Source organism: Rattus norvegicus, chromosome 11 (genome assembly GCF_036323735.1).
Source record: "Rattus norvegicus strain BN/NHsdMcwi chromosome 11, GRCr8, whole genome shotgun sequence".
NCBI classification, from domain to species: domain Eukaryota; kingdom Metazoa; phylum Chordata; class Mammalia; order Rodentia; family Muridae; genus Rattus; species Rattus norvegicus.
In genome coordinates this window covers 81,395,676-81,420,260 of record NC_086029.1, presented here as the reverse complement: position 1 = coordinate 81,420,260, position 24,585 = coordinate 81,395,676, and the positions used below count along the sequence as shown (strand labels likewise).

At 41.8% G+C, this 24,585-nt stretch overlaps 1 protein-coding gene across 2 annotated transcripts in view; it reads left to right on the top strand.

Annotated features, from left to right (window-relative positions):
* The first annotated feature begins 7,656 nt into the window (after positions 1–7,656).
* Positions 7,657–24,585, top strand: part of Fyttd1 (forty-two-three domain containing 1) — a 29,565-nt gene continuing 12,636 nt past the window's right edge. Inside the window, exons 1-3 of one of the 2 annotated variants that reach the window (XM_039088498.2) lie at positions 7,657–7,893; positions 15,663–15,791; positions 22,879–23,027. In XM_039088498.2, coding sequence (XP_038944426.1) covers positions 7,791–7,893; positions 15,663–15,791; positions 22,879–23,027 — 381 coding nt within the window. In that variant the 5' untranslated portion in view covers positions 7,657–7,790. The remainder of the gene's footprint in view (positions 7,894–15,662; positions 15,792–22,878; positions 23,028–24,585) is intronic. The other variant, NM_001399283.1, reaches the window with a different exon arrangement.

The following is a 24,585-nucleotide window of genomic DNA, read 5'->3' as shown; positions in this document are numbered from 1 at the left end:
TTCCCAAAAAGCCCTTCGAAGACCATCCTTCTCCCGGCATGCACTGCTCTATCCAATCCCAGGATCACCTAACCACTGTACACAGACGACAGCTGCGCCCTAGGCGAGTTTGTCTGGGCTGGGAACCTGGATTGAAAGCTCCATGAACGACAATCTGGAATTCGAGGGCAAACTTCTGTCACACTTTAATCAGGAAATTAGACTCTGTCGGAAGTTAAGCTAGACAATAAAGCTGATATAATCCTAATTCTATTAACTTCACTTTAATCCATTCCTGATTTAACACTTCTTGATGTTGGGAGACTCCAAGCATTTACAACAAGAGATCACAAACTGAACCAGAAAAGAGCAGTAGAAAGGCTTTGAGAGAAGGTCTCCTGCAGGAGTGATGTCAGGGTACAGGTTACTGTTTTGTTTTGTTTTGTTTTTAAATATTCTTAAATGTATATGTGTGTACCTGAGTGTATGTATGTATATCACGTGCTTATAGGAGCTCATAAAAGCACGGGAACAGGGACCCTCTGCAAGAGTAGATAGTTCTCAACCCCTGAGCCAATTTTCCACTCTGTTTTGGTATTGTAGCACAGGTTGGCCTCCAGAGTGCTGAGATTATAAGCATACACTACCAAAGCTGGACACAGCAGTTTCTAGGATAAGAGTTTAACAAGGAGGAGAGGAAGATGGACAAAACAGCTCTGACAGGTATTAATAAAATAGCTGTTTTAGAAACTGCTGCTTCTTAGTAATCCAAACTGAGAGAGGGCAAGATGGTTCAGTAAGTAAGGAAGCTTGCTACCAAGACTGACTACCAGAGTTCAAGCCACGGACCACCATGGTGGAAGGAGAGAATCAACTCTCTCCTTTTCCTGAATGCATGCGCACGCGCGCACACACACACACACACACACACACACACACACACACACACACACACACACACATACACACACACAACTGTTTTAAAGAAGTTTTAAAGCAAAGAAGGCGTGAGATGCATGATGTGGGTATCTCATGCAAATAAGACCAGGTTATGAGATGCCATGTTAAGGAATTCAAATCTTAAGCCATAGAGCAGTGAGCTTTATCAAGGATGTACCAATGAGAGGATGTGGCAAATGTGCTTAGAAAGCTAAGTTTGACAATGTGGAAAAGGGATAGGGTGGGTATCTCGTCAGAGGTAAGAGGGAAATACAGATTAGAGATCCCTAGAAGAGTCTGTGTGCGATAGCCAAGAGTAAGACAAGTCAGCTGCAAGAAACAAGAGACTGGCAGAAATTCTGAGCTGGACTGTGTCAGCCTTTTTCCAAGAAGGGAGCCTCACCTTAGATGTAACGGGGTGTTGTCAAATGAACACTGGGGCTTTGAGTTGCCAACTAATATCATATCATTTTCTTTCTAAAAAACAAGCTAGCATCTGCCCCCAAAGGTATAATTAACTACCTTTCTAAATGTTGGCAGACTATGGTTCAGACCAAGGGATGCTTGACGCTCCGCTGAAGGCCGCTCTATGGTTGCTAATTTGCAAGCCCAGGCCTAAACTAGAGCAGGGCTGGAAGAACAAGGTTGATTACAGCAATGCGAAGGTGAGAGAATCAGCATTGTTCTGTGATGGCCTAGATATGCAAGCGAGAGGGAGGAAGAAGACGAGAATAAGTCCATTAAAACTAAAGAAAACAAACGACTCCTGGGCTGGGGCCGGAGCTCCAGGCTGGGAGCCCCTAGGTTCACTCTCCAGCACCAGGTAAAGGGGACCTAGTGGTGGATATCTGTAACCTCCAAACTGGAGAGGCAGAGGGTGAGAAGCTCAAGTTCATCCTTGACTACGTGTTGAGTTCAAGGCTGGTTTGGGCTATATAAGAGAAACGGTGTCAAGCAAGCAAGCAAACAAACAGACAGACAGGCAGACAAACAAACAAAAACTAGTTTCATTCAAGAGAAGACAAAGTCCAAGCCGGATGTGATATCAGAGACCTATAATTCTATCAGTCAAGGGGCTGAAGCAGGAGGATTGTGAGCTGACCTACACAGAAAATAATACCTTGTCTCCAAAAAGAAAAGAAAAGAAAAACCTTTGCAATACATTTCAAATTAAATACAATAGCATATTCTAAAAAGATGAAGCTGGGTAGTGGTGGCTCATGCCTTTAATCCCAGCATGCAGGAGACAAAGACAATTGGATCTCTGTGAGTTCCAGGCCAGTCTGGTCTACCAAGAGAGTTCCGGGACATCCAGAGCCACACAGAGAAACCCTGTCACAACGAAACAAAACAAAACAAAACAAAACAAAACAACAACAACAACAACGAAGATGATACAAAACGGCTATATACATTTATCTAAGAAATGCAATATCTAGGTCTGGAGAGATAGTTCAAAGGTTAAGAGCACACACCTCCCTTTCAGAGGACACGAGTTTGGTTCCTGGCACCCACGTCAGATGACTCACAACTCTCTAACTCCAGTTCCAACACCACCTTCTGGCCTCTGTGGACGCTACATTCACACACAGGGACACCCATGCACATATGCATGATTAAAAATAAAAATAAATTTCACTGTGCATCAAAAATAAAAATAAAAGGGTTGGAGAGATGGCTCAGTGGTTAAGACTGCTCTTCCAGAGGACTGGGTTTCAATTCCCAGCACCCACAGAGCAGTTTACAAATCTCTAACTCCAGGGATCTGACACCTGTACACAATGCAGACAAAACACCAACGTACATAAAATAAAAAGAAAAAACAAAAAAGGAAATGAAAAATCTCTCTACCATGTCAATAAGAAGTTAAAATAACCATTTGATTATCTCACTTCATTCAGCAAAAGCATTAAATAGAGTTCAACACTCAATCAAAATTCAACAAACCAAAAACAAATAATTGCGATATTAATAAAAAGCATAAAAAGTATGTCTTGTTTAAGGGCTAAAATCGGAATGCTTGAGACAGTGAGATGACTTAGCAAATAAAGATGCTTGCTACCAAGCCTGACCTAGGTTTGATCTCCCGGACCTACATGGGGAAAGAGAGAACCAGCTCCTGCAAGTTACTCTCTAACCTCCACATATGCACATTAAAATACATAAAAATAAGTTTAAGAAGAAAGGAAGAGGGGTTGGGGATTTAGCTCAGTGGTAGAGAGCTTGCCTAGCAAGCACAAGGCCCTGGGTTCGATCCCCAGCTCCGAAAAAAAGAAAAGAAAAAAAAAGAAGAAAGGAAGAAAGGAGGGAAGGAAAGAAGAAAGAGAAAGCCCCCCACCCCCAAATCAGAATGTTTTCCCTCTGGGGTTGAGAACAAGGTAAAGATGTTGCACTACTAATTAAAGCATGGCACTAGAGTTCCCTGGAGTCAAAATCAAAGCTCAGTTGGCAACTCAGTGGCAGCATATATGAGGCCCTGAGAAAACCCAAGTTCCATCTTCTGCGCTCACCTAAGAGTCAGGTATGGTGCTACTCCAAAAGCAGATAGATTCCTGGGGCCTCTGGCCAGACGGCCTAGCATCGTCGGTGAGTTCAGGGTCCCATGTCAGAGCCCATGTCTCAAGCAGGAAGAGGGAGAGTGGGAATGCTGCAGACAGATATGGGGTACCCAAGTACGAGATTCTTGATTAAATAATAAAGCTAAAACCAAGTTAGACGGCTCATGAGGAAGTAGACCAGAGGTTGATCTCCAGCCTCCGCACATCTGTGTGCATACATGAACATAATAGATGGTAGAAAGCAATAGTCCCTGTGCGCCAGGTGTTGTTACAGGCTCTCTGGGATAAACAGCAAACCATACGGATACAGGGCCTCATAACTTCGCACAACTTGTACAGCGGAAAGCCCGTAAGGTGCCAAAAAAATACCATTTGCTCTTTAAGCTGAGCAAAGATAAGAGATACAATTTTTTTTTCTTTACTGCTGATCCTCTGAGCCTAGTACAATGTCTGGCACTCAACTCCTACCCATACATGTGTGTGCGCACAAACACATCACACTGAACACCCACCCACATATAATATATGATCTTAAATACTACATCAGATACAAATAGTAAAAATTGCTGTCTATCTGAAACATGTGACATATCATGTCCTTGCTTATCTGAAATCCATATTAATTCAGATCTGTAATTCCAAAGTCAGCTTAAGATCATTTTGACTATACCATCTAATTGATTTAGATAGACTACTTCCAAGTCCAGTCTTTGTGGTAATGTTTGTACTGACAGACCACAGCTCTGAACACAACTTCATATTTAAACTTTAACGGATCCACACGTACAAAGTCAGACTTCTTCACAAGAATACTAGCAATTATTAATGAGTGTGTGGAACATGTGCAAATACTGGTGCCTTCACATGCTGTTGATGGTAATACAACGTAGGCTGTGAAAATCAATCTGCCCGTTGCTTACAGTTAACATGCTGCCATACGGCCCAGCAATCTGTATCTAGGAAGTTTCTAAGAAGTCCTCACTTCCTATGTCCACACCAAACCCATAGATGGACGTTCATGGCATACTATTCATAGTAACCAAAAAGCGAAACAACCCAACTGTTTACCAACTGATAAAGGAAACATAGGACATCCATGCAATGGAATACTAGTCCAGCATTAACTCCTGTTGAGTTGGGCTTATTGTTAAAATATGAGCAAACCTAGAAAATCTTTGGGGAAAGAAGCTGGACACAAATGATCATGTATTATATGTTCCTGCTTGTATGAAATGTCCAGAACGAGCAGTGTGTGGGACAGAGAGCAGAGTTATGTTTGTTTTGCTTTGTGTGTGACCTATGTACAGACATAGCATTACCACAATGCTTTATTCCTGTATCTTTTGAAATCTGAGTCTCTGAATCTCTGAGACCTTAGCTCTTGGGAAACTTGAAATTCCAAATAAAACAAGAAGGAATGCTTGATGAGATACCGAGGAACATTCCAAAAACTAAAAGGTTTGGAATCAGGCTTCAGTTTTGAGAAAAGGCGGGGACAAAGAGTAGAATTTACTATATTGTTGCAATGAAGTTTTTATATATTGGAATATTTGTTATTTGTTCTATACATACCTGAATTTAAAAAAAACAAAATTCCAAACTCTAAACACACCTGTTTTGTTATATCAAATGCATTCTTTCACAACCTAAATGCATTAATTTTTTTATATATAGATTAGAAACAAGATGGGCTGGTAGGATGGCTCAGTGGGTAAGGGTGCTTGCTGCCAAGCCTGACAATAAGAGTGTGATCTCTACATGGTAGAAAGAGAGAATGGACTCCCACAAGTTGTCCTCTGACTCCACACATGGCATGTTACATGTTACATACACATATACCACATACATATATATTTAATAAATAACTTATAAACATAACCGGAATTTCCAGGCTGGCTATGTTAGTGCACCCTTGGCACTATGAAGGCAGGTTTTTGTGAACAAGAGACCAGGCTGATTGCATAGGGAGTTCCACCCTCCTGTTAGATAGAAAGAGAGGAGAGAGAGAGAGAGAGAGAGAGAGAGAGAGGGAGAGAGAGAGAGCGAGAGAGAGCGCCTATCATTCTTCTCTATAGTTTACTCCTACAAAATGACAGAGTGCAGGGTTATAACTAATGACAGAGGTCTAATGCAGGGAGAAATAACTTGTGCTTCGAGGATCTCAGATCTCAGAAATGTTAAGATAGGGTTTCTGGCCTCAAACTCACAGAGATCTGTCTGTCTCTGCCTCCTGAGTGCTGGGATTCAAGTTGTGCACCACCGCCACCCAACTCAGGATTGTGAAGAATCTTAGGACGATCTATGCAGACTCAGGCCTATAGCATTTCATGAGGCAATATAACAAATGACTCAAGGGAGTGATAAATGTACTGCTCAATAAACCCAGGAACCTTAGAAGCTTTTTTGTTTGGTTGTTTGTTTTGGGTTTTGTTGTTCTGAGACACAGTCTCACTATGGAGCTCTGGTTGGTATGGAATTCTCAGAGATCCACCTGCCTCTGCTTTCTGAGGGCTAAGATCAAAGAAGTGCTCTACCATGCCTGGCCTCATCCACATTCTTCTTTACAATCTAGCTTCTCCAGTCATAGCAGTTTAAGGGGGTTAGAGAATAATATAGCAAACTCAAGGACCTTGTGGCAAGAGCATCAGGCTACGGCTATAACAGATTTTATTGTTGAATCTTGCTGAATTCAAACTTTTTACCATTAGGTTTTGTACACCTTCATAGGTGTGTGCTATGTTAACTGACCACATACAGTTGTATTTTTTGCCACAGGAAAGGAAAACAGCTTGACTTTTGTTGTTGTTTTTGAGACAGGTGATCTTTACATAGCCCTGATTGTCCTGGAACTATGATCTGGCTGGCTTCCAACTTACAGGAATTCATCCGTTTTTGCCTCCTGAGTACTGCAATAAAAGGCACTGGAAACCACTCTTGGCTCTAGCTGACTTTTGAGAATAAGGAATTGTATTTCTCAAAGTCTCAATAGAAAATTACAGGTTTCCTCAAAATGAGTCTACTATGGTTCATCAAACACCCCAAAACGTCATGCCTTTGTATGGCATCACAACTTAGAATAGCTTTTTGTTTTAACCATATTATAAGAAGCATTAGCATGTAGTCTTATTTTTAAGATTGATCAGTAACTATCACAATCTTTACTAAAATGGGTAGATGTGATACAACCAGGTTTTGGCTGGTAAAAGTTAGAAAATACGCTATTAATAGATGCAATTGTACAAGATGAGAAGTATTTTAAATTATGGAAGCTCCAAAGCAAAAAATAGTAAAATGTGTCACAGCTGCTGAATTTGCAAACCACACGGATTGTGACAATACTAAATTAAATATAGGATAATGTGGCTTTCAGATTCCTTGGGTTGCCACAAAGCTCGCTCGGGTCTCTCCGAAAGAAATTTTAGGAAGTGGAGAAAATGGTGGTAGAGATTTCTACACCAACATAACATTTGACGATGTTTCTTCCTTAGATGAAAATGTCTGAGATGGTTTTGAGCAGTTATGTGGGGGATGGAATAACAGGCATGCTTCCACGCAAGTGCGTTGTGGGAGAATAAAGTAAAAAAGGAGGGAGATATAACATTTCATAAAGGGGATACGAATTATTAAGCAGGAATCACAACTCAATTGAGTAATAGAAAAACGCAGCCAAATAAACAGAAGTACTTACCCTCCCAAGGGAAGATGAGGTCTTACTAAGAAGGTAGCTAGTACCGTGCCAAATGTTTATAGAGTGCCGATTGAGACATGGTGCAGATACATTAACATTTACTTTTATTGTTAAGGTGACTCAAGAACTGTCACTGCAGCCTTTGCTATCAGACGTGGCAACTCAGGGACAGGGGGGCTGGGACCCATCGCTGCAATCTACTCTCACAGGGGTCCCAGCCTCCCAAGGCTGCACTGCAGAGGGGCGTGCCGGGCCTTTCCGCAGCAGGACAGGCCCGAACAGCAGTGCCAGGCTTGCGTTTCAGACTCGGTTTCGGAGGTGCTGCCAATGATGTGGACCGTCGAGGCGCTAGGATAGAGGCTACTCCCGACGCCCGAGGCTGAGGCTCTAGTACGTCGCCCCGCACCGGCGAGGGCCGCTAGGCGTCAGTTTCGCGTGGGCCGCTCTGGCCCGCAGTTCGTCTCGGTAGTTTCTCTCCCCGCCCGCTGCTGTGGGTGGGAGGGCGAGGGCGCCGGCGGCGCGCGTGCGCGCTCTGCGCTGCAGCTAGTCTGCGTGCGTGAGTGGGAGGCGGCGGGCCTGCGACTGTGGCCTTCCCGGCTGACTGCTCCGACGCCGCATCCCCAGTCATGAACCGGTTTGGCACCCGGTTGGTGGGAGCCACGGCGACCACGCCGCCGGCGCCGAAAGCACGAAGCAATGAGAACCTCGACAAAATCGATATGTCCCTGGGTGAGGGACCGGGGTGGCCGCGGCGTGGTGGGGGAGGGGGCGGGAGCCTCGGTGGGGGAAGGGGCGGTTGGTCGCGGTTGTCTGTCGGGTTTGGTCGCGCGTGGGCGGAACCGGCGGGGACCCCCGGAGGTGGGACGGGAGCGACCCCGGCGTGTCCCACCCTGGGGTAGGGAGTCGTCGTAACAAGAACTGGCCGGGCCGGGCGGTCCGCAGGGTCGGTGGGTGCTGTCTTCTTACCCCGCGGGACGTGGTCTCTGGGGCCACCCCGGGCCGGCGTGTGCTCACCCACACGGGGCTTTTCCTTATAAAAGGTCTTAGAACCAGGCTGGGGCTGCAAATGACTAAAGCCAGCAGCTGCGAGAATGGCTTGTCTGGTGTGACAAGAAGTGCCCAGAAGTGCGCTGGGCACCGGCGATTTCCAACTGGCGCCCCCCTGGTAACGCCTGGGGACCCGGACGCGGTCCCAGAACGGCCACTTAGAGGGGTCGTTAAGCGAGAACCGTATTACTGTGTTGGATTAGGTGTTTACTGAAGCGTGTTCCCTAACCGGGTTTCAAAGTTAGCCAGTTGGGGGTGGGGAGGGAGAGATGTACGCAGATTGATAAAGTGTCAGGTAGAACATGGGGTCCAGTATACATAAAAAGGATGCCGTGGTTTGCTGCTGACTATGTAAAAAAAAAAGCATGAGGGTTTTTTTTTTTTCCCGGAAAAAAAATTCAGATCCAGAAGGCTTCTGTTTGCTTTGGCTTAGCAGATCCAAAAGTAATTCCATTTTTGTAGAGTCAAGTTATGGTATTGAATGGGATCAGTGCTGTCTTGCTTTTTCCTCTTTCCGGCTCTTTTCTCACCACACCACCCCTTTTTGAAAATTTAAAATAACTTAGTACCGAGCTTGTGTTTCTTTTCGAATGGAAGGGTATCCTGGGCTTTGGTAGCCATACAGCTCAGAGGAGAGAAGGTGTCCCAGTGGAAGGGCACACTTGTGCCCAGGAACCACACAGCTCTGAAAGGAAGCCTTTGCAGCTCCCCGGGGAGGGTATTCCCAGCTGAGCTGAGAACTCTCAGCTCTACTCCATTTCTTCCCTTCTTCTCTTCATTGCTTCTAGGCTGCTTATCAGTCACACCTCACAAGAGATTTATTGGAGGATCCAGGGATGACTGCCCTCTGCTCCCAAGATAGGACACAGGGAATTGGACAAAAGGCAGAGTTTATATAGGGTTTCTTAGGGGGCAGAGCTTTTCACGACAGAGATTTCCAGAATAAGGATTGGTGGGTTTTCCTATTCAGGGATTGGTTAGTTTTTGTGGGAAGCTCAGGGATTGGTAGGTTTTCAACCCTTGGGGACCATGGGTTAGGATAGGAAGTCTTTCCTGACCACAGCCCCTTTGGCTGAGGCGCCATCTCAGAGAGGCTGGAAAGTAGCTGTAGACTGCTGCAGCTCCTGCAGCTGTATTTCATGGCCATTTCCTTTTCCACCTCTAGGCTCTAGGCTGAGGGGGGAAAGGAGACGAGGCGAGCCACCGCTACAGCGCCTGTGACATTTCTAGGCCGAGGAGGCGAAGAGGTGTCTGCATTTTGACTGCTCCTGTCGGGGCATCTTACAGTGTCCCTAGGCTGGAGTAGGAAGGAGGGGCTGGCTGCTTTGATGGCTTAGGGACTATAGAACTTAGATGTAACCTGTTCTGAGGATGTTATTCAGGGTCATGCTGGACCTGGAAACTCTTGTTATTTCTTTATATTCGTGTTATTTCTTCTGTTACTTGGAAAGTTTTTGATCAACGGTTAAGAACTCTTTCTTGGTTTCTGGGGTTACCTTAAGTCAGAACCTATTATTTAAACTCGTAAATTATCAAAAAATAAGTTTGGTCTTTAGTCTGATACCATTGGCTAATCAATAATGAACTCAAATAAATAAATAAATAAATAAAAAAAAGACAGCATTTGAATGAAAGTCATGAATTAGTATAAATGTTTATTAGATAGTAAACTAAACATTTAATATAATTTAATGTCCTAATAACCTCACAAGGGCTGTACTCCTAGTGATAAGTATGTAGAGACATATTATTTCATGAGCACCCTGCTTCTGACATTTACTAGCCCTGTGACTATGGACAAATTGTCTAAAAAGGTGAAAGTAGGAGTGAGAGAGATACCTTAGTGGTTAAGAACACATTCTGTTCTTGCAAAGACCCAAAGTTTGTTCCCAGTACCTACTTTTGGCAGCTTGGCTCACAACCTAACTCCAGTTCCAGAGATCCCATTCTCTCCTGGTGTCCATAGCCACTGTGTTCACATGCACAAATCCACAGTCATATACACATTATTAAAAATAAAAGCCTAAAAGAGGCGATAGCAACTACCTCACAGAATTGCTATATTAAATGGATCAATAGGCAAATGAAAACTGCTTGGAGCAATATTTGGTGGACAGTAAATGCTATGTCTGTCTGTCTTATTTTCTGAGACAAGGTCTTACTATGTATCCCTGGTTGGCCTGCAACCAGGATGACCTGTAGACCAGAGTGACCTCAAACTCACAGAGAATTACCTAACTGCCTCTAGAATTAAAGGCTCTGTCTTTTAGACACACCTGCACTATATATAATAGAGAGAGAGAGAGAGAGAGAGAGAGAGTGTGTGTGTGTGTGTGTGTGTGTGTGTGTGTGTGTGTACTGTGTACTCTTATTGTAATTCTCATTTGCAGGAATCTGAGGTAGAGACATGATTTGTTCAGAGTCGTATGAGGTGTAGTCAGTAGAAGTCAGGATTTCAGTCTGACTTTAGAGCTTCAATCTATAGATGTTACAGGAATTGTTAAACATCTATTTCCACAGCCAGTACATTTTAGGAGTTCATAGTTTTGTGTTTCTTTAAAAATACTGTTTCTCCCCTCTCTCTGTGCAAAATGTATACATGTGGCAGCACCTATGTGGAGGTCAGAGGACCTCCAAGAGTTACTGGTTCTCTTCTGCTATTGGTTCCAGAGATTAAACTCAGATCATCAGGCTTTTGCCCACTGAGCCATCTTTTGTTTTGTATGTTTTTAGTGTGTGTGGATGCCAGAAGTTGACATCTGGTGTCTTCAGTCACCGTCTACCTTTATGAGGCAGGGTCTCACTGAACCTGAAGCCCATCTTCTGGCCAGTCTGACTGGGATCCTGTGTCTGCCTCCCTGCCTCCCCGTTGCTGCAATTGCAGACTTGTGCCACAGTACCCAGCTTTGTGTATGGGTGCTGGGGATTGAACTTGGGTCTTCATGCTTGTTGGGTAAATACTTTACTAACTGAGCCATCCCTCTATACCCTTTGTATGTATCGTTTGATAAATAGGACATCAATTAAAGAGGCTGCTTCTTCTTGAAAGTAGAAAAATAGTGCTATGGAGAGCTGAAATAGGGCTGTCCTTTCCTCAGGAAAGTATGTCAGTCTGTCAGGTGGTTGTCTTTTAGCGAGAATCTTAGAGTTTGTGATAGTCTTACCAGGTCCTATAATCCCAGTAGAGAACCTGAGTCAGGCAGATAGATCTCTGAGTTTGAGGCAAGTTCCAGGCCAGCCAGGGTGGCATAGTGAGGGCCCTTCCCCCAGCCCCCCCCCCCCCAACATTTTAGAATATGTGACCAAACCAGCTCAGACAGTCAACAGGTTCTCCAGGGCAGGAGTGAGGATTAAAAAGAAAAAAGACAATTAAGCAATACTGTGACCCTAGCCAATTCTCAGGGTGAGGCGGGTTTATATTTTCCCAATCTGCTTATATACCATTTTAATTACATGCAAGTAATGTCAGTTCTAGGTTAGGTAATAAGCAAGGCAATAAACAAAGTCCCATGACCACTGTTTCTAGGGGCTTATCAGGATGACCAAGATACCTGAGCCTACTTCCCTGTCCTGGCCCAAAGTCATACTCTTGCCTGAAGCCTACTTTGTTCTAGCCCCAAATCAGATTCCTGCCTGAGCTAACTTCCTTGTCCTGGCCCAATGTCAGATTCCTGCCAAGCAGCCCCAAAGCTCTCCATGAATATGGTTTTCTTTTCTTTACCAGATTTATAGAGTATCTACCAACTTAACTAATAACTGACATTGGCTCAGTTTTTTAATTTAGAAATACTGTAACACTTTTCATGGGGTTGTTGTAAGAATAACTCAGTGCACTATAATTATCTCACACATATACATATACAGTGCCATGGAAGAAATGTTTCCTTTCATTAAGTGATAAAATACTTATTTTTATGTGTATAAGTGTTTATCACATGGGTGCCGGCCTGGTGCTTGTAGAAAGCAGAAGAGGGGTCAGATCCGCTGAAACTTGAGTTGTGACCACAGGGAATTAAACCTGGGTCTTCCGGAAGAGCAGCAAGTGCTCTTTTTTTGTTGTTGTTTTTTATTTTTTGAAACGGGGTTCCTGTGTATTTCTGGCTCTCCTGGAACTTGCTCTGTAGACCAGGCTGGCCTTGAACTCAGAGGTCCACCTGCCTCTGCCACCGGAGTGCTGCTATTGGTGGCAGTAAGTGCTTTTAACTGCTGATGTGTCCTCCAGCCCCAGAGAATACGATGCAGTTCATTATGATTAGTTCATTGTAATGGATCTTTTTTCTTCTAATGTTTACCCTGTCTACTCACTAGGTAGGAGGGGCCATGAGCTTCTTTCATATTAAAAAACTTTGAGGACTTAGATAATATGTCTTCCTATTTTTAATTTTTAGTTGTGGCAAGAATTGTGTTATATACTAGTAATCTGTCAATCTGGAAGATAAGGCAGGAGGATCATGAATTTCAGGCTAGTGAGACTTCGTCTTAAATTAATTCCAGCTATATTTAAAATTACTCTAAGTAAACATTACTCTTGTATGTTGGGCATTGTAACTTTTCATCCCAGCAGTTTCAAGGTAGAGGGAGGTAGAGCTCTGAGTCCCAAGCCAGCCTACTCTATCTGGGCCAGCCAGGGATACATATTGAATGGAACCTTGTCTCAGAAACAAGAAACATTAGCGAAATTACCCTAGTTGTCAAAATCAACACCTCTTTTGCCCCTAATCTCCTGACCAAATTCATTGGATATAGTCTCAAAGTTTTGAGGTTGTAGATAGCTGCTGGAAAGTAGGTGAAGGGAAAACAATGTCTTTCTCATTTTGTTCTCAGTGAGCACTTATTTCTATGAAACCTTTGTTTAAACCTAGTGTTATGGTTTAAATAGTGTCTCCCAAAGGGCTCCTATGTAGAAGGCCTGGTTTTGCCAGCCGGCAGAGCTGTGGAAAGTGATTGAGTCATGAAGTCAGGATTAGACACTAATAAATTCATAATTGAATGGGTTGTTTAGGTGAGGTAGGGCCGGGTTGGAGAAGGCAGTTAGTAAAGGTGTGCATTTGAAGGGTGGCAGCCACTTCTTTGCCTGGATGTCAGGAGGCAGCGGAGGCAGCCTGCTTCCCCTCCACGCCCTTCCATCACAGTGCTGTTTGTCATGACAGGCTTGGCAACAACAGGGCCAGGTGACCGCAGACTGAGTGAAACCTCTGAAAGGATGGTCTCCCACCTACCCCTCTTCTCCCAAAGCCTTTCTTTCTGCTCCCTTTATCTCCCAAAGCCTTTCTTTCTAGTTTTTTTTTTTGGGGGGGGGGGTGTTGGTACTTTTCTTCAGTGACGGAGCATGACTAACAAACAATTTTTAGTGTCTTTTATCTTATAAGTTGGCATTGAGGATCAAACCTAGGTTCTTACATATTCTAGGGAGCACTCTACCATGAACTACACCCAAAGCCCTTGTGTTGTTAAATTTAGTGAGCTAGTTTGCAGTTGGAGATGAGTCTCAAGAGGAAAACGGCACTTTGAAGTGCTTTAAATTACATATATTTGTTTTTGTGTATATGTGGATGCATGTTGCTTTGTGCATTTAGGCCAGAGGACAACTTATGGGAGAAATAATATATCGTGTAAGAAATGACCAATAAGCCAGACATGCTAGCGCAGGCCTTTTATCCCAATACTTGGGAGGCTGAGTGAGGCATTCGGATCTCTATGATTTTGAAGGCAGCTTGGTCTACAGAGTTCACAACAGCCAGTGCTACATAGAGAGAAACCATGACTTGAAAAATCAAAACAAAAAATAACAACAACAACAAAAAAAAAACCCAAAACCCAGAATGAACAAAAGAAAGAAGGAAAGATGATCCTTAAAAATCATATTTCCTTCATTGATTTAGGAAAAACTAATTATATCAATACAGTTATGGTTAATGTAATTTGATAAAATGATTGGAATTAGCTTTTAGCTTTAGTTGTTGACAGTTTAGTTTCTTTGTCATCACAATAACACTGGGTTTTGGGACTAGAGAATTTTCCATCCTTTCCTTTCCTTCCTTCCTTTCATCCTCTGTCTTTCTTGAGATAGAGTAGCACTATGTAGCCAAGGCTGGCCTTAAAGAGTACAGCAGCCCTCCTGCCTCATTCTGTCAAGTGGGATCACAAGTGTGTGCCACTACACCCAGCTGAGTTTAGATACCTCTTTGTTTAAATACTTGTGTGTGCGTGTGCGCACGCATGCGCGGCTGTCTGTGTGTCTGTGTGTCTAGGTTTGCACACCACAGTATGAGTGTGGAAATCAGAATAGCTTGTGGAGAATCAGCCGCCTTCTTTTACCATTTGGGTCCTGGTAATAAACTTGGGCCATCTGGCCTGATGGTAGCTGCCTTTATTTATGGAGCCATCTTCCTGGTGCCAGGTACTTTTTTGAATGAGTATATTGTTAGTTTTTAGTCACCTTTGACACTTAATAAGAATTTAATGTTTTCTCATACTTACATTGTTTGTTGTGCTATTAACACAGTATGATGTTTATGAGTTAATTTGAGGCTGTTTGAAGGTGTTTTTGGAAATAGTGAAACTTATAATAGAGTTGGTGAGTCAGAATAGAGAGAATTATGAATGGCTTTGCTAGAGAAGAACAGAACCAAATTGCCATTCCTCTATTATACTTGTTCATTTGCTTGCTATTTGCAAGTTATTTATGTTTTTCTAAAAACTTAAGCTTACTGAGAATGGGGACCGTCTTACACTTTTCCCTTACAATAGTCTTACATGTGAATGAATTGCATAAACTGCACATCCAGTAAATGTTTTCTGAATTCAGGTGAATTTAAAAAATTGGACTTTTGGGGGTTTTGTTGTTGTTATTTTGAGTTGGTTGGTTGGGTTTTGTTGAGATATCACTGCGAGAACCCAAGCTCACCTCAGACTCGATCTGTAGTCAAAGCTGGCCGTGAACTTCTGATTCTCCTGCCTCTGCCTCCTTTTGCTGCAACTCTAGACATGTGCCATCGTGCATAACAGTAAGAGGAGACATTTTGTTGTTTGCAGTACTGGGTTGGAACCCAAGACTTGTATGTTTTAGGTAAACACTATTACTGAGCTGAATCTACCCTCCTGTCCCTCTCCCTGGTAGAGTTCATCAGTTGGTAGGTCTGTCTTTGTCTGTTGGTTGGAACTTTTTGAGAAAACCTTTGTTCCCCAAGCATTTCATCAGGCAAAATGGCTGATAGATGCATAGGATGGGCTTGGGAGTCCTGGGGATCCAGGCCACCTAAGCTCTGTAGCAGGTTTTTAACCAGCCTTGGCCACACACTGTCTGAGACAGTGAAGACAATAGTGGGGACTAACTAATTTAGGGACACAAGAGGAATCTATTGGCTATAAATAAGACCAAGCAATTTTATTCATTGTGTTAAAATAATTATGGCATTACTTTTTTATTTTATTCTATTTTATTTTTATAGATGAAATTATCAAATTGAATAGAAAGGAAGGAAAGAAGCAAAGTTTTCCAAGACTGAATAGAAGACTCCAGCAAAGTGGTGCCCGGCAACTCAGGATGAGAGTGCGGTGGGGAGTCCAGCAGAGTTCTGGTGAGGTCTAAAGCGCTGTTATCTATGGACTCAGTGTAATATGTTCAGCCATAGACTGAAAACCTGGATGGAATACACCAGTACTCTCAGATTTTTTTGTTTAATTCTGAAAACCTAGAAAAACATTATTTCCTAAAATAGCCATTGACTGATTGTTCCTTAAAATGCTAAGTTGCTTAAAAGTAATCCCAGGGGCTGGAGAGATGGCTCAGCAGTTAAGAGCACTGACTGCTCTTCCAGAGGTCCTGAGTTCAAATCCCAGCAACCACATTGTGGCTCACAACCATCTGCAATGGGATCTAATGCCCTCTTCTGATGTGTCTGAAGACAATGACAATGTACTCACATACACAAAATAAATAAATCTTTTTAAAAAAAAGTAATCCCAGTTTATAAGCAGTTTAAATTATTGGGGTTGGGGATTTAGCTCAGTGGTAGAGCGCTTGCCTAGCAAGCGGAAGGCCCTGGGTTCGGTCCCCAGCTCCGAAAAAAAGAAAAAAGAAGAAAAAAAATTATTAAACTACTTATTTTAGAGCTTAGATTTGCCAATGGTCTTACATAGCATGTGGTCCTGTTTTCCTTCCATAGTGATAGTCTGATGAGAAGTGACTTCAGCTTGAATTTGTTCAGTAGACGAGCATACTGCACCACAAGATAATTTACACTATTGTGGAACTGCTCTGGTCACTAGAAAATTCTGGATTTGAATAAAAGCATGTCTTAAGTATTACAGGAAGCAAACTCACTTTATAAACGAGAACCCTTTACTGTGTGAAGACTGCTGTTCTGTAAAGAAAATACCAGTAGGCAGATTGATTGATTGATTTATATAAGGTAGCATCTCACTGTGTAGCCATAACTAGCTATGTAGACCAGGCTGGCCTCGAACTCACAGAGATCTGGCTGCCCCTGCTTCCTGAGTACCGAGATCAAAGGCGTGTGCCACCATGCCCAGCTTTCCTCCAAACTCTGCCATCCAAGAGCTTTATTTGAAAATTTTCCAGAGGCCACACTCTAAATTGATTGTTGTAGGTATAACTAGATAAAATACATACATATATAGTTATTTTCTGAGACCCTCATAGTTACTTTACCTGTAATCATTTTGTTCTAAAATAGATTGGGAACAATAATTTAGCACATATATTATAAATTAACTTTTTAGCAGCTATATCAGCATCTTAGAGTAAACCTTTGTTCAAATAAAAAGAAGTATCTTTTTTTTTTTTTTTAAGATTTATTTATTTATTATATATAAGTACACTGTAGCTGTCTTCAGATACACCAGAAGAGGGCATCAGATCTCTTTACAGATGGTTGTGAGCCACCATGTGGTTGCTGGGAATTGAACTCATGACCTCTGGAAGAGCAGTCGGGTGCTCTTAACCGCTGAGCCATCTCTCCAGCCCCGAAGTATCTTTTTCATGTGAATGAAAATAACTTTGACAAATTAACCAACTTAATTTTTCTGTATTTTGAAAAGTAAAAATTAAACTCCAATAGAGTATAACATATGTTTAACAGGTATATACCAGCATGTTTTTAAAAATATATTACTGACACTGGACTTCATAAGAAACTCAGTGTTCTCTTAAGATTTGTTTTATCTTTAACTATATGTAGGTTGTGTACATGTGAGTGTCATTGCTGATGGGAGTAGGAATTGGAGACCCTGGAGCTGGAGTTCCATGTGGCTCATGTGGCTGTGGGCCCCCTGGCTTGGGTTCTGGAAACTAAACTTGCTAATCTGGAGGAGCAGCAGATGCTCTTAGCAGCTGAGCCATACCTCCAGCCTCTGAGAATTCTTTAAATAGCTCGACCTGGTATACATTCTGTGACAGGTATTTAGCTGTTAGAAAAAGGGTGTAATTCTATTGATTTATATTAAAGATTCCTTTACAGTTGTTATTCAGTGCACCATATTTAATGTATCATTATAAATGTTTATATTTTTTGTCTTGAAGTAATTGTTTAGAGTTTAAACAGTATTTATTTATAAGTGTTTTTTAAATGCCTGGTTTGGGGAATGCATAAAGATACATTCTCTTACTCTAAAGAATTAATTTCTAGTAACAAATAACTTAGAGAAGATAGAGTTTAAAGAAATGTCACAGAGTGAACGTGATGGTTGGGGGGAGGGCGGTAATGGGAGGATGGGGAGGGGAACACTCCTAGAGAAAGGGAGGGGGAGGGGTTAGGGGGATGTTGGCCCGGAAAACGGGAAGGGGAATAACAGTCGAAATGTAAATAAGAAATACTCAAGTTAATAAAGATGGGGAAAAAAAGAAAAAGAAAAAAAGAAAAGAAATGTCACAGGTGGGCATAATAAGCATGGCTGTAAGGTCAGCATCTGTAGGCCTCTGCTTGCTGGAAGGCCAGAGTGGTCTAGGTTAGTGAGACCATCTCAAGCAGACAGACAAACAGAAAAACAGCCACAACAAAACCTCAAACAACAACATAAATCCAACAATCAAAGTTGAGGCAAGCAGATGGCAGGTAAAGGAAAGGGAGGGAAGAAGAAAGACACAGCACACATGGCTCAGCAGTAAAGAGCACAGGCTGCTCTTGCCAGCACAGGCACGCACATGCACACACGCACACGTGCACGCTCATGCACACACAACATAAAGTTTTAGATTTACAGTTCTACAGATGTCACATGAGTATTGTGCCAGGAGAAAGCCTGATATAATGAATCAGATTTGATTTGATCCATGAGGCATCAGAAGAGCCACCCTTTTGTGGGGTTACGATCTGAGCCCTGAGGTATATGATACCTAGGAGAAGCTGAGCAAGTCCTGTGCCTCAGGACCAACCATGAGGAGCACACTGGCACCTGGAAGAAAAGTTCTCTCATTTCCTAGAGTCTCCAAGCAGTCCTCTACTGACAAGGAGTTGTGCTCACTGATCAAATAGTTCTGTCCCCCTAAGAGGCAGGTAGTAAAAGGTGAGCTGTGGGAGCTGAGAGATGATAAATTAGTAGTGATTAATACACCCCCACAGCATAACAGGCTTTCCTATCTTATACTGTGTCTTAAAATTTCTGATAAGGGGACTCACACAAAAAGGTTCAAGAGTTACATAAGCTTTGGGATGACATATGCTATTGCTGTTCTCTTTGAGATCTACAGTACATATTAGTCCTGAGAAATTCTACAGTAAAGAAAACTATTTTAATTTTAATCTTAGTTTTTACAGTGAGATTTTTGTTATAAAAACCTGTTCTATGTCGCAGATGTTACCCTAAAACCTTTCCCCTCTAAAAATCAGAATTGAGACTTCCCTTTATCACATACATTCTCCCCAAAATCAGAGTTAAGATTTCCCATCATTACCTTAGCTAATAGTTCCTTAGTTCCATAGTTCCTTAGCTAATTCTCTAAAAATTTCTGACTGTTGCATTAAGAAATTTTAAGGGCTGGTGCCATGGCTTAATGGTTAAGCACACTGACTTACTCTTCCAGAGACCTTGAGTTCAATTCCCAGCGACCACATGGTGGCTCACAACCATCTGTGAAGGGATCTGATGCCCTCTTCTGGCATGCAGATGTACAAGCAGAGTACTCCTACATCTAAAACAAAACAAAACAAAACAAACAAACAAACAAAAAAAACCCCAAAATGCAAGTATTTTTAAAAAAAAAAAAAAGAAATTGTAAAAAGTTGAGAAAGTAAGATGACAATGTCATTTGGAAATGACATAATTGTCACCCAGAAATCCTAAGGTAAAAAACTACAGAATTTGGAGCTAGAGGTATAGCTCAGGGATAGAGCTGGTGCATAGCATTTACAAGATTTTGAATTCAATCTCTGGTACCATGGGGAAAAGAAAAGCCTCCAGAAGGATAATGCAAAAGATTATATATAGCTGAGTTCCATGTAATAGTTTATTAAAAAGGAAGATAAATACTACATGTTTTCTCTCATAAGCAGAATCGTGTGTGTGTGTGTGTGTGTGTGTGTGTATACATACGTGCAACATGAAAGCAATGAAGGACTACGTGAAGGAAGAAGAGTTTTGGGATGTGGCTCAGTGGTAGAATACTTGTCTAGCTTCTGTAAAACACTGAACTGAATCCCCAGCCCCAGAAAAAGAACGTAGTAATTAGGGACCATGGGGGTAGGACTATGGGAGCTTCATGATAGTGCTCTGGCCTGGCATGCACACCACTCTGGGTTTATCCTTAGCACCACCAAAAAAAAATAGTAGCAATTAAGACCATAGTAACTTTCTATGACCTATGAGGGACAGCTTAAAACTTATTAGGAGAAATCAATTTTCTTTTAAAGATTTAATTTGGGGTTGGGGATTTAGCTCAGTGGTAGAGCGCTTGCCTAGGAAGCACAAGGCCCTGGGTTTGGTCCCCAGCTCCGAAAAAAAGAACCAAAAAAAAAAAAAAAAAGATTTAATTTATTTATGTGACTACACTGTAGCTGTTCTCAGACACACCAGAAGAGGGCATCTGATCCCATTACATGGTTGTGAGCCACCATGTGGTTGCTGGGGATGGAACTCAGGACCTCTGGAACAGCAGTCAGTGCTCTTAACTGCTGAGCCATCTCTCCAGCCCAGGAGAAATGAATTTTTATATGATTGATAACGTACATAGAATATCTAGTGATAAGTATGAGAAAGAAATGTGCAAAACAAAATTTCACTTAGCTAATAGTGACACAAAAATATTTGTATGGTGAAATAATATACCAGATTCCTAGATAGTAAAGTGCTGTGAAGATGCATAAAGTTAATTATAAATAAATCTAATTCCCCATTTGTTTGTTTGTTTGAGTTGTTTTTCTTAAGACAGGATCTTTCAACATAACTCTGGCTGTACTGGAACTCACTATGTAGACCAGTCTAGCCTAGAACTCCCAGAGATCCACTTGCCTCTGCTGTTGTGAGCTGGAAAAACCTGTTTATTGTTGTGGTCTGGTTGGGCTCTAGCACACACCTTTAACCAATAGCTGATCATAAACAAGAGCGAAATAAAGTCAACTGGAGCACGGGAGGCAGATGAAGCAGCCAGTTGGCAGGGAGTGAACATGGGAAAGCCAGGAGAGAAAGAGGAGGGTGTTTGAGCTGAAGGGTATTTAAGACAGCATGGAGAAGGAGAAGGAGAAGGAGCCCTTTCCTTCAGGGACATCAGTGGAGTAGGAAGGTGAGCTGGGTGCTTTCTCTGCCTGCCTGAGCTCGCAGGCTTTCACCCCAGCATCTGGCTCCCGAGTCTTCATTTGGTAAATCAATAGGACTCTATTTTATTAAAAACAACAAAATCTGTTTCATGAACATTGATAATGAAAGAATATAAATAGCTAAAAAACCAGAGATGCAGGTTTATTTTCATTGGTAATCCAATTACAAATAAAGCAATACATATAAAAATACTAATCAATACAGATAAAAAGGGGCTGAGAGTATGACTAGTTACTGAACGCTTCACTACCATTGACAAGGCTTTGGGTTTAGCTCTAAGCAAAAAGAAGTAAAACGTACTAATGAAAATAAGAATAGCTGAGTAGAACAAGGGCATTTAGTGAGAGTGGAATACACAGGGGCTGCAGACATCAGTGAGTGGTTAAGAACATTGGCTGCTCCTTGAGAAAACCAGCTTCTTCTCCAGCACCTACAAGCTGCCTCACAGCCATCTGTAACTCCAGTTCAAGGGGCTTGGCATTTTCTTCTGACTTCTGCAGACAACACTTGTACACATAAAACAAAAATAAATCTTTAAAAAAATATAGTACGCAAAACATTTTTCAAAGATAGAAGTTTTTAAAAGTTGTTAATAATATAGAAAAAGAGAATTCTATCTTAGGCTTCTAGAAATACAAATAAATGAATTCATTTGGGATGTTTTTGTAATGTAAATATAAATTATTAGGAGTTTGCATCATTCTGTGGCCTGGCATGTTATGCGGACGTGTGCAGAAACGTTAGGAATAGCTGAGATGAAGCTTAAAGGTGATTTTGTTACATAGTAAGTTAGAAGTTGGCCTGAACTACCATAGAGAAACCCTGTGTCAAAAGGCAAAAAGGTAACTGAGATGATTACTAAGTCGGTTAGGTTGAGTGTAGCATATTTAAAAGTAATATAATAAAAAAGATATGAAACATGGAATAATATTCATTGTATAATATTAATGTAGCCTATAAAATAATAGTACACAAGTATAAATTTAGCCGATGTAAAAGGTTGATTCAGCTCACTTTTTCTGTACTTAACTAGTACGGAATGCTTACTTACCATGTGATAATACTTAAATATAATATTTATAACTTAAAGCTAAAATTAAATAGTTAAAACTAAATTTTGGTTTTTGGAATATCTACATTACACTTCTTTTAGGCTTTTAAAATTGATTTTGTTCTTTGATATATATAATGGGCATTGTTTTTAAAAATTAGAAAAAGTATTTAAATTGGAGAGCCATGTGACAGAAAAGCAAACTCAAGATGCTTGTATTCCACCGAGTTTAAAATAAGTTCGAGTGACGATTCCAGCAAAGCAGTTGGAATAAAGCAGGGCTGAAAGAAAGAAGCCATGTTGTGACTTGTCAGTGAGTGGACGATGAAGGAGAGCCTGCAGTGCGGATCCACACTGACAGAGAAGTGTTACGTGCTCGAGGGGTCACCCTAGCCAAGCATGTGCACTGTGTCACCACTTGAGCCTGAAGTACCCAGTCGTTAGCTCAGCTCAGACTGGTCATACTCAGAATTCACCAGCCACATAGACTTACTGGCCACTGTGAGCAGAGTGGAACATACCTATAATCACAGCGTTTGGAGGGAAGCAGGAAGGTTTCTGGGAGGTCAAGGCTACCCCATCTTCATAGTATTCTCAAGACCGTCGAGGACTATGTAGTGAGACCCTGTTTCAAAAACAAAATAGTGCTTCTGTATCACAGCAGTGTAGTTTGGATGTCCTACTGAGAAGCTACGTTAGGGGTTGAGATCCCCTCCAGAGGTAGAGTGTTTACATAGCACACAGAAGGCCCTGAGTTAATCATTGTCACTGTGTCCACCACCTTACTTCAGAAGTGAAGTATCTTGGCCTTTCTAAGCTTTTAATATCCTTTCCTTCTGTAGGTTTTGGTAAAACTAGCGTGAGCCGTAGAGGAAGAGTATTGCCGGGAAAGAGACGTCCTTATGGAGTCATCACTGGCCTTGCAGCCAGGAAAGCAACTGGTATTCGAAAAGGAATAAGCCCTATGAATCGTCCACCTCTAAGTGACAAGGTAGGATGTAACATGATGGCTTAGTCCTGACCCAGATTCCGTTTTCCATTTATACCTGTGTCTGTCTGTCACATGCTTATTAGTGAAGTTTAAGATAGGCAGTCCTTTTTGGCCTGCAGAGCTTGCTGTATAGACCAGGCTGGCCTTGAGTTCACAGAGGTCTGTGCCTTTTAAGTGCTGTACCACCACACCTGGCTATCCTAATGTTTTCACGAATAAGTTTTAGAGCCTTTTGACTATTTCAAACAAAAATAAGTATTTTATTTGTAAATGTAAGTGCACACTTGCATGAGTGCAGGTGCCGTTGGCGGTCAGAGGCGTCAGATCCCCTGGATCTGGAGATACGGCCAGTTGTAAGCCTCCTGTCATGGGTGCTGGGAACTGAATTCGTGTCCTGTGTAAGAACAGCTAGTCCTGTTATTTGCTGAGTTGTCTTCTCTAACCTCCTACCCCCTTTAATATTTAAGAAATATTTGTGTGCAGGCACATGCACCTGGGTGTCTGTGAAGGTCAGAGGTCAGCTCTGGGAGGCTGTTCTCTCCTCCTTCCTTTACGTGGGTCTAGGGGATAAACATGGTTGTCAGTTTATCTGCCCACCAGATTCTTTTTCTTTTTTTTTTTTTCCTTTTTTCCAGAGCTGGGGACCTAACCCATCCCACCAGATTCTTTTATGCACAGGGCCATCTTACCAGTTTCAGAGAATTTTGATTGTTAGGTATTTATTCTTTTGAATGACACAGATTAAAGTTAGAACTAGACAGCCATTGTACTATTGAAGTATATCCCCAGCCTTGGTTTTTTAATTTATCTTTTTGAATCAGGACCTCAGGTAGCCAAAGCTAGCCTTAGACTCCTGCCTTTACCTCCCAAATGCTGTAATTACAGGCATGTCCTTCATGCTTATGCTCTCCTTATTTGTATATTTAAAATTATTTGTTGGTTTGTTTGTTTGTTTAAGACAGCCCTCTGTTTTGTAGCCCTGCCTGTACTGGAACTCAAACTCACAAAATTGACCTGCCTCTTCCTCCCAAGGGTTGGGATTAACGGTGTATGATACCATGCCCAAATTGATTTTTATTTTTAGATAAAGTACCTTGGGACTTACATAAACATTTTAATAGCTAAATGATATCTTTGCCATACATAAATATACCTCATTCTCAAATACAGTTGTTCTTCCATATCTGTGGGAATTGGTTCCAGACACTTCTCTAATACTAAGGTCTTTCATATGTGACTCAACGTCTTTTAGGTAGTATTTGCATATAAAATGTGCCCATTCTCCTATGTACTTTAAGACATCCTATTTACCTGTAATTCCTATTACAGTATAAATACTGTATAAGTAATTGTTTTACTGTATTTAAGAAACAATGACAAAAATCTATAAACATAGTTTGTCCTGTCTCTGAGAGGGGGATTGTTCAGCTTACTGTATCGCCAAAGATAACTTGAACTCCTGAGCCCTCCTGCCTTTATTTATTTACCAAGGAGGCTTGAATTATAGGACTTCACCACCATACTTGGCATAAATAAATCTAAAAATTAATTTATAGCA